General features: G+C 33.7%; 1 protein-coding gene across 1 annotated transcript in view; it reads right to left on the bottom strand.

Moving 5' to 3' along the window:
- Positions 1–905: 905 nt before the first annotated feature.
- The window catches only part of LOC142336563 (trafficking protein particle complex subunit 9-like), a 113,066-nt gene continuing 99,751 nt past the window's right edge, over positions 906–14,220 (bottom strand). Inside the window, exons 23-25 of the mRNA XM_075385472.1 lie at positions 11,750–11,986; positions 10,819–11,058; positions 906–1,200 (exon numbers count right to left, since the gene is read on the bottom strand). Coding sequence (XP_075241587.1) covers positions 964–1,200; positions 10,819–11,058; positions 11,750–11,986 — 714 coding nt within the window. The 3' untranslated portion in view covers positions 906–963. The remainder of the gene's footprint in view (positions 1,201–10,818; positions 11,059–11,749; positions 11,987–14,220) is intronic.

Raw genomic sequence — 14,220 nt, 5'->3', positions numbered from 1 at the left:
TACTTCTTTAGGGATGCCTCAATGCTACAAAACCTTTTGGGGGAACAGTTCTTCTTTTTAAAATCAATAAAAAAACCAAATAAATGGAACGATCTAACCGGATATTTTGAGTCCTTTTTCTAGCTTCAGAGTGTTTTTCCACCCCAAAATAACATTCAGGACGCAAAAAAAATAAAGCTTTCTCGTTCTGAAATTTATGATAATTCTTTGATATATCAGATCTTTTCTCAACGCTATTCTTTAAGGCAAAGCTAACGCACGTGCTCATATCCGTGTATACATGGAGTGCTCATTTTTTGCGACATTGAAGAATTCTGGTTTATGGGCTTGGACTCTGTGATCACACATAGATTACGTCAATCTCAAATTATTTTTTGTTTCAAAAGGTTAAGATAAAGATTAGTTGTGGTTTTGTTACTCTAAATGAGGTTCTATCTTCTATCATTTTTTCGATTTTTGGAAAATGATTAATTCCTGTGACAAGATATTACAGCGAAAGTTTTTTAAGAATCCATTTTGTTTTGCTAATTGGCTTTAACACTAGCGTTTTCAATTCCCATTTTTGTATACTGGAGGCGTACATTTTCATCGCAACTATTTATTGGCAAACTCTCATCTTTGTTTAGGTATATTTTCCACAAAAATTATATAAGATTCATCATTAATACTCGAGCAGGTTGTACATTATGCAGTGTAAGATTTTTTGTACCTCGTTGAATGTAGGAGTGAATTGATTGAGTTTGACAGTCCCAATTTTATTACTGGCATTTGTAATCAGTATTTTAACCTATTTTTTTTTATCGCTTTGCCCATTGAAAAATTTTCACAAATTATTTGGTTTTCGTTTTTTTTTCTTTTTTTTGTTTTGAATTAACAGTCCAAGAAAACTAAAGCTGAAAGCTGCGTTGAATTCAATCTACAAGAAAGTACAAATATTTTTTAGCGTTTATCTCGAAATTGGTCTCAATTGGCTAAATTTGGCATAACATGTATGGTCCAGTTTTGAGAGACAAACGCTGGTCTGACTACGTTTGGTAGTTGTGAGTCATTGGGGTCCTTTTTGGGGCTTCTGGTAGCTCGATTAAGAGGTCCTTCAGTGACCACAAAGTAAAGGCTAAACTCTCCTAAATAGGTTGCCAGAATGGTGAAGTTCTCCGGCTCAGCTGTTGGTTCTCGAGTGCCAAAGGTCAATCGCCTTACCTAAATGAAGGCTTGACTTAAATATAAACGTCAGTTTCTCGAGAGCCCCTCCGCCTTTCTTCACTAGCTCGTTCGATTTTTCTTAGTTGTCGAAAACTTTGACCAAATATCCAACATGTTGTTGATACGAGTATCGATGATATAAAACCACTATAGCATTGCTTCAATGTTGCCCCTGTTTACCATTATTAGTTAAACCGGTTCAAATTTTGTGACATTTTGATGCTCAATTCAAATTTCACTATCCAAATTTTACTTTTGTTTACCATATCTGAGTGAGGTTCAATTTAGTGTTCTGGATATGCAGATGGTGAAACTAAATGCATGAACAACTATTTGTCGAAAGCAATTTGTATAGATGGTCAAAATTAAGAATTCACGTTGATCGGGTGACAAATTGCTGAAGTATTTCGGCAGCAATAATTATCGAAGTCAAGCTTTTCCGATGAAAACTATGGTGTGAATTACCATCAACCGTTCATGGAAATTGGTTAGCTCTGATTCAAAGGAACAATTTTTGAGTCGAGGGGCATTGTAATTCAGCCCCTAATTACGTAATAAAAGAATTGAAGCCCCTGAAAATTGTACGAATGTGCACATTTCTTCATTTACTTCTCCAATCCTCCCGATTGATACGAGCCCAGCTTTTTGACAGTTTTTTTCTTCTTTTGATGTTTTTTTCGTAAAGTTAAATAACGGGTGCTGTTCAAAAAGCCCTTGAAAAACTAAATCGATTCTTGAAGAAACCTTTGCAAATTTTTGTTTTCTCGAGGAAAAAGGTTTACGCTTTCGCAAGTTTTTATTTTTTCTTGTCTCTTCATCTCATAAAATTGCTTAAACTGGTTTCAATTTAATATAAAATAGTCGATCAGCCTTCCATAAATTTAGAACCTGTTATTTCACGAATTTGGTTGAGCAACAATTTTAAGTTTAACGTCAACTGTTTAAAAAGTCTTTGAACATTTCCTTAAACTTTGAAAAAAAAATTCCTATCATATTATCAATTCCAATACACTATGTCATACTTTCTCAACGCAGCTACGAGTTCTTTCTCGTTACATGAAAATTTGACGTTAAGAGTAACAAGGATGCTCGTTAATGTGCGTTCGCACATGATGTTCCGACCCGAGCTCATCTACACTTTTGACTTAATTGTCAACCAAATGAAGACATAATAAAAATAGATGTTTGAGTTTTAAAATACGTTTAAAAACCTAACTACTTATTGAATTACGTAATGCCATGCCTCACTACAGCGCTGACGAGATCTTTCATTGACAAAACTACGAAAAAAAATTAACAACAAAAGAAGCAAAAACAAAAATTTCAAGGCAAAAACTACGTATCTGAATTTGAACGCACCTAGTCACAATGCCAAAATGCAATCGTATAAAACCTTAACTGCACGACTTTACTTTGTCCATACTATACAGCAGATGGCAATTTTCTTTAAGCAGACTAGGTAACAAAGGCGAAAAAAGGAAACAATAAGGCAAAATTAGAAAATCAATCAAATTTTTTGAAACCAAATAATTTCTAAAGTCTTAAAAATCATTAGCTTTTAACAAAATAATTCTTATTAAGTTTACTAAACCGTCATTATGAAACCAATAGGACCTGTCATTGGTTAATTTAGGCCATAGGAACGGAATAAAGAAGCAGAAAAAAAAGCAAAATTTGCCAAAACACAAATTATTGAAGCCATTAAAATCATTAGCTATTATCTGAATACTTTTTTTTCTTTCTTTCATTTTCATTCACATTAATGCAACTAAAATTCTACTGAAAGATTAAATAAGTGCATGGGGCCCACATTTGAAAATCATTGAGATCTGTTATTACGCGAATGTGCTAAAGGAACAGAAAAAGAAACACAAGTACACGAACAACACATCAGTTACGATTTGACATTACTGGACAATCAAATTTTTCAAATATAAAAAATTGAATTAGACCTCTCAATGATAAGAATAAGCTACAAGTTGGCAAAAAAACAAAAATCGAAAAGTTTAAAAATTCATTGAAAATGTATAATATCATAAACTTTGAGACTATTCGCTATGAAATGACTGCCTCGGTAGCATCAATACTTGAATACTCAAAAACATGCTTTTGAGACCGGTCAGGATTTTACGCCTACGTAAAAATTTAAAAAATAGACAAAAGCCGCTTATTCAAAAAAAAAAAATTGAGCTAGAAAAGTGTCGAAGCCATCAAAAAATAACTTTTCGGAAATAATTTTTCTATCTTCCATTATTTATTCAACAACATGAGATTCTTTTTTTTTCAAAATGACTTCAATAAATATCAATACATACGAAGAAATTCTTTAAAACCACGAAATTTCTGAGAAAACAGTTAGTATCAACGCCATTATATTCAATTGCTTTCAGCGAAAGGCAAAAAAAGCGATCGATGGGAGCATAAGAGTTATGCCTCGATGGGATGACACGAATGTTTGTCATTGACAAGTAATTGATCTGTAAGACATTACAATAAGTCATTGACTAAGAAAACAGCAACAAATACAGGCAAAAACCAAAAATTCAGTAGAAAAAGCGTGAAGAAAGTGTCGAAGCCATTTAAACCATAATTTTATCTTTGAAAATTTGATCTATGATCCATTGAACATGCTTTCTAAGCCAATTGCAACTAACACTTATAGGCTAATGTGATGAGATTTCAGAAGAACCACAAGCAAATCCAAAGTTTTCCAAATATCCAAAAAATTTATGAAAACTCCCGCATCGATTTTATCAAACCAATAGCCAGAAGATAAAACCGCAAATTGTATTATTTTTGTTGACGTACGAAAAAAGGAGTTCCGGTAATTTTTTAGGCGTTCGTACAGTTCACGAAGATAAGTCTACGATTGGTTAATGTTAAAAAATTTTTTCGAAAAATTATTTCTGAAGTCTTAACAGCCATTAAAATCAATAGCTTTCAACAGAAGTCAACAAATACGCTCAGTCAAGACTCAATAGAAGGACAAAGATGTTTTTCATGCGTGGGTAATCAATGAGATATCACAATAAGTCTTATGACTATGGAACAAAAACAAATACAGAAACCAATAATTCATTAGAAAAGTGCGAGAAGAGAGTGTCTCAGCCATTTAAACCATATCATTTTATCTGACAACTTTATCTATGCGAGATCTAACTTCTTCTCAAAACCAATGGGAGCTATTAATAGTAGGATAATGTGATAATTTTTCAACAAGAGCTAAAAATACAAAAATATCCGAAAATATAAAATTTTTGAAATCTTGTGGTATCGAAGCCATAAAACCAGGAGTTAGAAAAATATGGAAACCAAAATAATTTAGATTGCTATAGAAAAATTGAAGTGGTTCTGGTATTTACTGAGATTTTCTAATAAATTATGAAAATAAGTTTAAAATTGGTTAATGTTCAATAGCTTTCAAGAGAAGTCAATAAGTACGCTAAGTCATGACTCCATAGAACAACAAAAATGTTTGTCATGCATGGGTAATCAATAAGATATCACAATAAGTCTTATGACTATGAAGACAACAACAAATACAGACAAAAACCAAAAAAATCAGTAGAAAAGTTCGAGAAGAAAGTGTCGAAGCCGTTTAAACAATAAGCTTTTCTCTGAAAACTTTATCTGTGAACCACTGAACGTCTTCCTTAAACCAACGGGAGCTATCCAAATTAGAGTAATGTGATAAAAAATCAAAATAATTGAAAAATACGAAAGAATCCGAAAATTTTAAAAAATTTTTGGAAATATTATGGCATCGAAGTCGTAAAACCAATAGCTACAAGATAAAAACCGGTAAACAGAAGAAAGGAAGGGGATGCAGTAGAAAGGAAGGGGATGCAGTAGAAAGGAAGGGGATCCTGTCAGTACTGAGACTGACGTACAGCTTACAAAAATAGGTTTTTGATTGGTTAATATTAAAAAAAAATTCGAAAAATTTTATATAAAGTCTTAACAGTCATTAGCTGTCAAATCAAAGCACTGAAAAGAACCATTAATGCTCATTACGAAACCCATCGCACCTTTAGTAAACGATTCTATGCCATAGGGCTCCAAAAGTTCAGTAGAACCTCAAAAAGAAAATCAAAATTTCATTAAAAATTTTACAAGCTCAGAGTCGAAGCCATAAAAAACATGTGCGATTCCTTGAAAACGTTTTTTGTTCAATAGGCGTCATTTTACTGTAAATCAGGTTTATCATTAACCAAGCATCGACATGAAAAGTGACCGGTCTCTAGGTGACCCAAAAATATGAAGTTTTCTAAAACAAAAACAGCTCTCAAATAGATTTCGAGCTTTTTTTTATAGTAAACTTCCCTATGAGACCAGAACTACTCTTTTTATCACCTTTTGTTTATTAGGAATACGAAATTGATTCCTTTTTGAATTGGCGTGAAAAGCTAATTTAGAATGAAAAAATTTTAAAGAAAAGATCATAATTTGAAGAAAAATTACACTAAAAGTGAACGAAATCATACCAAATATGACGTGTTCACACAAAACTTCAATCCTCGATAACTCCTTCAAAAATACGAAATTCAAAAAAATCTTTTTAATTTCAAATTCTAGGCTGGACGACTTTTTTAATGATACCACTCACATTTCTCTACGATGAATATTTTGATCGGCCAAAATTGACTGAACAAAAAAATATTTGATTATATAGTTCCTTCCCACACAAGTGGGGTCGGAACAAAAAGAGCGAATAATTTGAAAAAGCAAATAAATCAGTATAAATTTCTGCCAAACACTATCTATTTTCCAGTATAATGCTCTGGTGTAATTTTCAGTTGACGGACACCTCAACAAACGGTTAAGGTGAACGTGGTGAATTGTTCGCAATGCTTGTGCTCATCTGTAAAAAAATTGGGACTCGGAGCTTGAAATAAATTAAAATTTTTTCGTATTCTCCAGTGTTGTGCGCTATCCATACTGAACATGTCGCTTTTTCATCACTATCATTTGTCTTCGGTTGCACACAGAGCCCTCTGTTCACAGCAATTATTGATAAATTGAGGATTTGCAATGAAGAAAAAATAGTTTTTCACTTAAAATAAAAGTACGAAATCTAACTTGAAAAATTTGCAGTTAAATTAATATTGTTTACAGTTTCGACAAATAACTTACAAAGCATAAAATGTTTGCCAGTGGTGGTCGAATGATCATTTTGATGCCTCTTTTAATTTAATTATATGGTAAAAATGCAATTTAGAAATTTTTCAATGCAAAAGTAATTTGAAGTGATTTTTTTTGTTTATTGCATTTGTTTTTATGTTAACTTATGATCTATGTAGAGTTGCTTATTCTTTCATGTCGGTTGCGTTCTACGTGAGAGTTTGTTACCAATTGTGTTCTTTATTCTCTGTGGTTAATTTATATCAATCAGCAGGTCTTAAAATTGACCCCTGACGCCTTCTCAGGTATTGCTTCAATCAGCAGACTCGACTAATTGCAATGCTTGTTGTCTAACCGCTCGTACTAGGTACAACGATTGGGGCATGATCTACCTCACTGCTATTCAAACGGGTATTCCCGTCTGAAACATTGAACACCGAACACCGAAATTCTAGAAAGTGGTCTTTGTAGTTATGTTTAGCCCGATTGCTTTGATTGCGAAATCCATGCGCAACCATCTTGGTCGTCGCCACCGAGTTGTTCAGGAGTTGGTCACTATTGGTGAACCTCTCAGTACATTGCTTGCTTTGCTTCTGCACTGTGCCTGCCACGTTCTTGTCACTCTCAACAATGTATTCTTGTTCTTCACTGGCCAATCTGTTGATACCGAATCTTTCTTCTGAACTCAGCTCTTGGCTTAGTCCGTTTTTCCAACTGAGTCCGCCAGTGTATTGTGTCTGATCTCTTCTTGTATACACACTTCATTACCTAACGAGTTTTGTGGGTTTACTATCAAGTTTGGCTTATTTTTGTTGCCCTGTCAATCGAGGACAACGATTGTTCGAACTGTTTTATTGCTGACACGGGCTTTGAGAAAAGTGAAGAAGAGAAAAAAGTGATCAGCAAAGAGAATTAAACTCGGAAGTTGGTATTCTGTTTCTGATTTTGATAATTTATACCTACGGAAACTATTTGTAGTCAATTTAAATCTGTTACGCGACCCTTCAACCAATCATATCAAAGTGTTGCATGATTATTGCCTTTGATTTGAGTGAAACTTTAAAATTTAATAATTCTATAGTTTTGAGAATCTGATAGTTTCCAGCATTCTTTTACTCAAAACATTATTTTTTTTTGTCTCATCACCCCACTCTTGTTCACTGCATCAATAACAGGTAAAGATTTATGTCAGCTGATAAAAGAAATCTTCAAAAAATTTCAAGCGTTTTTTCTTCACTGAACCAATCTCAAAATTCACTGAAAATGTACCTCTGTTCACAACCAAAATGAGTTTTGAAACAAAATAGTATAGTTTAACGCGGTACCTTCTAAAATTTTGAATAATCTCAGACCTATTTTTTCTATAAGAAGATCCAAAATTTCTGTTCCGATCCCCACTTTAGTGTGGAGGGAGGAACTATATACTCAATTGGGTTTCTTGTTCAGACAATTTTGGCCGATCGATATATTCATCGTAGGTAATTGTTAGTGGTATCATTAGAAAGCACGTACATCCTAGACAATGGAATTAAAAAGATTTTTCCGAATTTCGTTTTTTATAGGGATTTATCGCAGTTTCTAATTTTGTGATTATTCGACAATTTTCATTCACATTTTGTGTATTTTTCGCTAAAATTGGGCTCAACTATGCTAATAATATAATTAAAAATACGTTGAAAGTTTTAAAGATATAGTCTTATTGTTTTCATTGAAGAGAGACCAGCGTTGCTGAATGGTTTGATTGATGTTTTTATGCCTAAAATGCTTGCCAAAAGTTTAAAAATTCGAACTTTTTTAAAATCAAAAATGGCCCTAAATTTGCTTTTTCTGGCCCACTTTGTGTAAGTTTGCCAAAAGTAGAGACTTAGAAACCGCTGACAAAATCTCCGAAAAACTCCAAAAAAGAGCTACTTGACTTTCAGAGCATCTCCAAAGAAGAGCTCTATAAAAAGTCTCCTAGAATTAAAAATTTTGCCGTTTTTTGCAAATTTAACTAAATAATTATAAAAAATTCATCATTGTTTATTTTTTAAGTTTGTAAACTATATTTTAACAAGTGATCTAAATCACAAATATTGGGAACAATTCAGTGGTTCGTTGGGCGCGCGGGAAAATCAGGGATAGGTTTGATTTCATTCTTACAATGATAAAATTTTTAATTTTTATTTTGGGGCTTCCCTTTTTTTCGGAAGTTTATCTTTTTTGTTGTTTATGTTAAAAATTATTTATGTTATGATAAAATCCTCAATTCACGGCTCAAATAGTGACAGCTCCCATTTGCGTGAAAATGAGACCAAAAGTAGATAAAGTTTATTTTCTGAGAAAACCTAATGTTTTTATGGCCTGGACGAAGTGTTTTAGTAAACTTTAACAGAACTCGTGTGTTTTGCCTGCTTTTTTAAATTTGTTTTGCAATCTGATTGTTAATTGTAACTGACCAAAGGTCACAATTGCAGAAAGTGTAAATGAACCTATACAATGCATTCGGGTGTTATCTAATGTCTATTAAGACATTGATTATAATTGTTTTGAGAAATTTTTTTATGTGTTTTTGAACTTATCAGTTTTATCTCTTTTATCAGAAACTATCTCAATTCTTTCGAATCTTAGCTTAATCTCAGTAAAAACAGTTCAAACTTTATCTCGTTTGAGATACAAACTAATCTTTTTGGATGTTTTTTAAATAACGGCTTCTTGGTTCCGGTGCCACGAGTTTTCATACAAAATTTTGTGATTTTTTCGCATGATTGACCTTTTTGCTGTTGTTTTCTGTTTCTGTGGTTAATTGTCACAATAACCGCAAAATCCAACCAAAAAAACGCCTAAAATACGCAATTCAACACATTCATTGGTTTTCTAACTTATGAATTTAAGGGCTGCAAAACCTTGCATCATTTGGTAGATTTTTATTTTCATCCTGTATTTGTTGTAGTTTTTCTGTATTAGGCAATATATTGGGTAATAGAACGTCTCAATATCCAACTATATATATATATATATATATATATATATATATATATATATATATATATACACATATATATATATATATATATATATATATATATATATATATATAAACTCAATAACTGATTTCTGTATATAGTTAATGGTTTTACTGATTTTGAAATTAATTTTATTCAAAAAAAGTAAAAGTCTAAAAAAAGTAAAAGTTCGGCAACTTTTCCCTTTTTTCTGGTTTTTGTCATTTTTATGTTTTAAGGGCCGTATCATAGTAGCAAGTTAGCCTCATTATTGTGAGATCTCATAAACTGTTTCTTGAACTGAGCTAAAATTTCTCTGTTCTTGAAACGTTTTGAGTGATGTTTTTAGAGATTAATCAATAATTTTCAGAATTTTGTGACATTTGGATACTTATCAATAATTGTGGTTCTTCTTGTTTACATTTTGAGTTGGTCCTTTCCTAAAAAGACATTATGATGTTCAAAGGAGAAGCAACTGAAGATATAATTTTCTTGCGGTTAATATCTTATAAATTTAATGGATTCAACACTGTGATTTCGTAAAAGTGCTTGAAATTTTTTAGTTCGGCTTGTAATTGTTGTTGTTTTGTAGTCTTATGACTTAGTCTCTATGATAACAGGAATAGGCAGTTTTCTAACACGTTGCAAGATAATTTTTTCATTCTTTTAGTTGTAAGCTTATGTTTGTTATGAAATTTGAAAATGTTGGTTTTTTTTTAAAAAAAACAATAGACTCCCGGGCTTTGACTATGTTAAAGCTGTCAATTCGTCGCTTAATTTCTCTATAGAAAAGTCACATCCATTATTTAGTGGATTACTTGGTGCTCTTAATAATTGTATGATTTTATTCAAATTATCTTTTTTCTTGATTATACGAGTTTTCAAAAAGTCTTTGGGATTCTTGCATGTTTGCCATTTTTTGAGGTTTTTTCTTTTCGCAGTATCGAACTTTTGAGCACTCCTGTTGCCATATAAAAAATGCAATTAACATATATTGGGTTGAACCCGACTTTTCTTGTAGAGGTACCCCCACCTTTAAGATCCTCATGTTTAATCTTAAACATTTTAAGAAATTTGTGGTGGAGGAAAAGCGCAAGAAAGCTTTCAAACCTGCGACGGTAAAATTGTTATAACTATAGTTATAACAATTTTACCGTGGCAGGTTTGAAAGCTTTCTTGCGCTTTTCCTCCACCACAAATTTCTTAAAGTGTAACTCTTTCAGTTATTTTAAGAACGCTTCATGTTTCACAAATTTCTGAACCTCTAAATTTTTCCGTTTTAAGTCCTTCTCGATAAAAGCCAACACAAAAGCAAGACTTTTTAACGCATTTATTGATATAATTTACAGAAAGTTTCTTACGTCGGGGCTTAATATATTGAAAATTCAAACTATTGAATTTCGGTTGATAGACCCCCATCCCCCTCACCTCAAGCAACCACCCCATGTGTACAGTGCACTTCCCTATTAACCGATTAATTTCATTGTAGTCCTAGAAAAATCTTTCCTACCGGTGTTGCTCTGAGTATTCTGGTGTCTGTGCCGAGTACCACTGCGAAGTTAGTCCCCTCTGCCTCCTGGTGGAAACAGGGCTGTCTCTCACACTGATCTCCCACCACACACTGCAAGTAGAGTTCACCAGAAGCGGGACTGGTGCTACTACTGCTACTCCCCCTTACCAACAGTTTGCTTTGAGAAGGGAGCAGGTTCATGATTGACACTTTGAACTCTGCGGTTGTAGCCTGTTTCATCTGTTACAAGAGCAATTAGACTATTATCATTATTCAGGTTAATAAGTAAAATTTAACCAAATAGTCTTCATAGCTTGCAATGAGTTCAGGGAATCAATCGCCAATAAGGTCATTCTCTCAAAATGTGTGATTCTAGTATGTCGCAATTTTGGCAAAAAAGTTGTCTATGGGTAAAAAGTTGTTTGGGTAAAACAAATTTTGGGTAAAAATGTGGAATTTTAGTACTGCTCATGTTTATGTGGATAAAACTGCTTGTACGTTTCATCAACAATATCTAGTTCCAATAGAGAATATGATGATCTACTATTAGTTTTACGGCAACCAGTCGAACAGGCGATTAGTTTGATAGAATTTAACATCGCACACTTTGGGTTTGTTAATCAGTTTGGTAAACGTAGCAGTGTTCACTTATGTATGGAACCGCAAAATTATGGATTCTAGGGAAACGGTATATTCATTGTATAAAATTGATTCAACCCTTTTTAAGGCATAGAACAATTTTTGTATTTTTTTTTACAAACAATAGCACTTCGAACTATGCATTCCAGCGAGACTTTTACAGCGAATCCATTGAGATATCAATCATATGATTTTGAGACCATTTCAGAGATTAGACCTCATAATCATGACCATAAAAATAAGGATTATTAGCCTATTATTGGTTGAAAAATGAGAGAAATTAAAGTGATGCCTTTATAATGCTGTTGGTCACTGGTAGAAAATCAGGGTCACTTTTAGTAGCGGGAGTAGTTTTACTGGTCCTCCGAAGCAGGTGGAACTTCATAGGTGGAATCCTCATCACCTTCCGCCACCACTCCACCCTGGCTACGAAGTCGGGGTCACTGTTCACGCTGCCCTTCCTGTTCTGGTATGACCATGTCAAATTCAACTTGCTCTTCACGAAGTCCAACCAGTCACTGCTAAGGTCCTACAGTAAATTTTGAATCATCTGTAAATAGTTGAGAGGATCAAAGTTGCAATGCTTTCGAAAAAAAAATTATAGGAAAACATGAAGACATACACAAACTTTTTGTCCATACTTGCTGAAAAACATTTTGAGATCGGAAAAGTTTTATATACCACTAAAACGAAACTTTTTATGGCATGAAAAGACTTGTATATCTAAAAAAATTGGTAGATTACAAGATTAAGTTTGGTAGATTACCAAGAAGCCTCATGCGATCAAAATCTTCATGACAATGTTGATATAATTTCGTAAAAGACTTCATTTCCTGAAACACAATCACTTAGCCCAAAAAACGTGCAAATATCATTCTACAAATACGCGCAAAGATAATGCATGTATTTCAAAATTGCATGTGCTTGAAGTGTATTTTATCAAGATCATATCAAACTCATAAATTTGATATCAATTTGATGTGAACAAAATGTATCATTGCCTGTTGCCTATGTTACGAACCAGCCAGAAGTTGTCAACGCTATATGTTAATTACGTTCCAGTAAAAGCTAAAAGTACGACGCAAATGGTCGATGGGTCGCACTGATACACTCACTGATTGTCTTGATGACCGTGAAGTGAAACAGATCAGAAAAAAACCTGCAATTACAAAATGATTTCTCAGAATCAACAAGAGACTGATACAAAAATAGGCAAAAAACATACAAAAATAACTGCTTAAAATAAAACGTTGGATCAGGGGAGATTTTGGGGAGTGAGATTGTAAGGGCGCCTTGGAAAGAATCATGAACTATCGAAAGAATTGATTTTGAAGTCCTCGGACTGCGTGCGAAAACTTTTTTCAACTGGCGGCGTGGAGGTGCAGCAAAAATTATGGCATTCAAGGAGCGAGGATAGTTCGGAAAGCAACTTTCGATGCTTTTAACAGATTACATTCGTGCAAAAGCATTTATAACATTTGGGGTTATCAATCTTGAAGGAAAGCGGCTTGTCTCCGTTTCGACAGTTCCCAACTTTGGTCATCAGTAGAGTCCAGCAGCTCTGACAAAAGATAAATCAAAATCTCGTTGCTTGTTTACAGGATTCTGAAAAAATCATCCTGAGCTCAAAAATGTCGCAAATACTATCATCATGTTGTGGGACAGAATATCTGTTATATTGAGAAAAGATGGCTACCTCTACAACCCATAATGCTTTTCTGTCGAACTTCTTCATTGTCCAAGTGCACCAAAAGTCTTTCAGACGTTTCGATGCCGTGCTTTTGCAGAACTTACTAAATACATTAAGGAAAATCAGTGATGAAAAACAATGATATCTTGGGCAACATTCATGGCTTCAGGCAACCTTGCTTAAATTGTTTTATCAGGATTACGAGTTTGGCAGACACAAGATCAGTGTCAACCAGATCTTACTGGCACTGTACTGTCAGCTGACGAACTGTTTCAAGTGTAGTCAAAGACCAAAAACACGACTAAATTTTCCTTAACCTACCCACAATACCGTCTTGCCAGCTTAATTGCAAAAAAGATTCAGGAGGCTGTTGGCAAGAAAACTAGATTAACTAAAATTGAACAAACGTCTCTGAGTGAATGGGTGAGACTTATATCTTTGAATTGATACAACTTGAGCAATTAGCTATCACTACGAACCATACCCTCTCCTGTTCCCCCTTTGAAGGCAGATTAACTGAAAACAATTTAAAAAAACGGCAAGGTCTTAATGTCTATCATACAGATTGAAAATCAGCGTATTGCATAGCAAAGGTTTCGAAAATCTCTAACAATTAAACTTTTTCCTGCCATGAGAGATTTATTTTCCAGCTTGGAAGCAGATTCAGCAGCTACCTTTGACAAAAGTTTGACTTCATTGCTGCAACCTAACTCAAGCGCAGAAGCGGTTTTGAAGGCTGGTCAAGCTCTTGAAGCAGCAGGCTAGTGGAAATACAACGGGCATGAGAACATCTGTTCCAAATGACGTGTTAAACAATTCGTCTGCTCAAGATCTGCCAGAATTTAACAGATCGTTGCGTGTGATCCCGGCAATAAATTTTTTACTAAAATCCTATAGAAAGACACACCAATATTTTCCATGAAAACTTAACAAAATGCAGCAAAAACGGTTCTTTTTGGCACGAAAATGAAGATCTTGCTTGCCATTGACAAGAACCATCAGTTTTTGTTGTCCGAAGACTGTTAATGTGCTTCAAAGGTGCCGTGGAACAAACTCATATGAAATTAGAGACT

This window comes from Convolutriloba macropyga, chromosome 3, assembly GCF_964194025.1.
Source record: "Convolutriloba macropyga chromosome 3, txConMacr16.3, whole genome shotgun sequence".
In the NCBI taxonomy this organism is placed as follows: domain Eukaryota; kingdom Metazoa; phylum Xenacoelomorpha; order Acoela; family Convolutidae; genus Convolutriloba; species Convolutriloba macropyga.
Note: the sequence above shows the minus strand (reverse complement) of the source record. Positions and strands in the feature narration are given on the sequence as shown.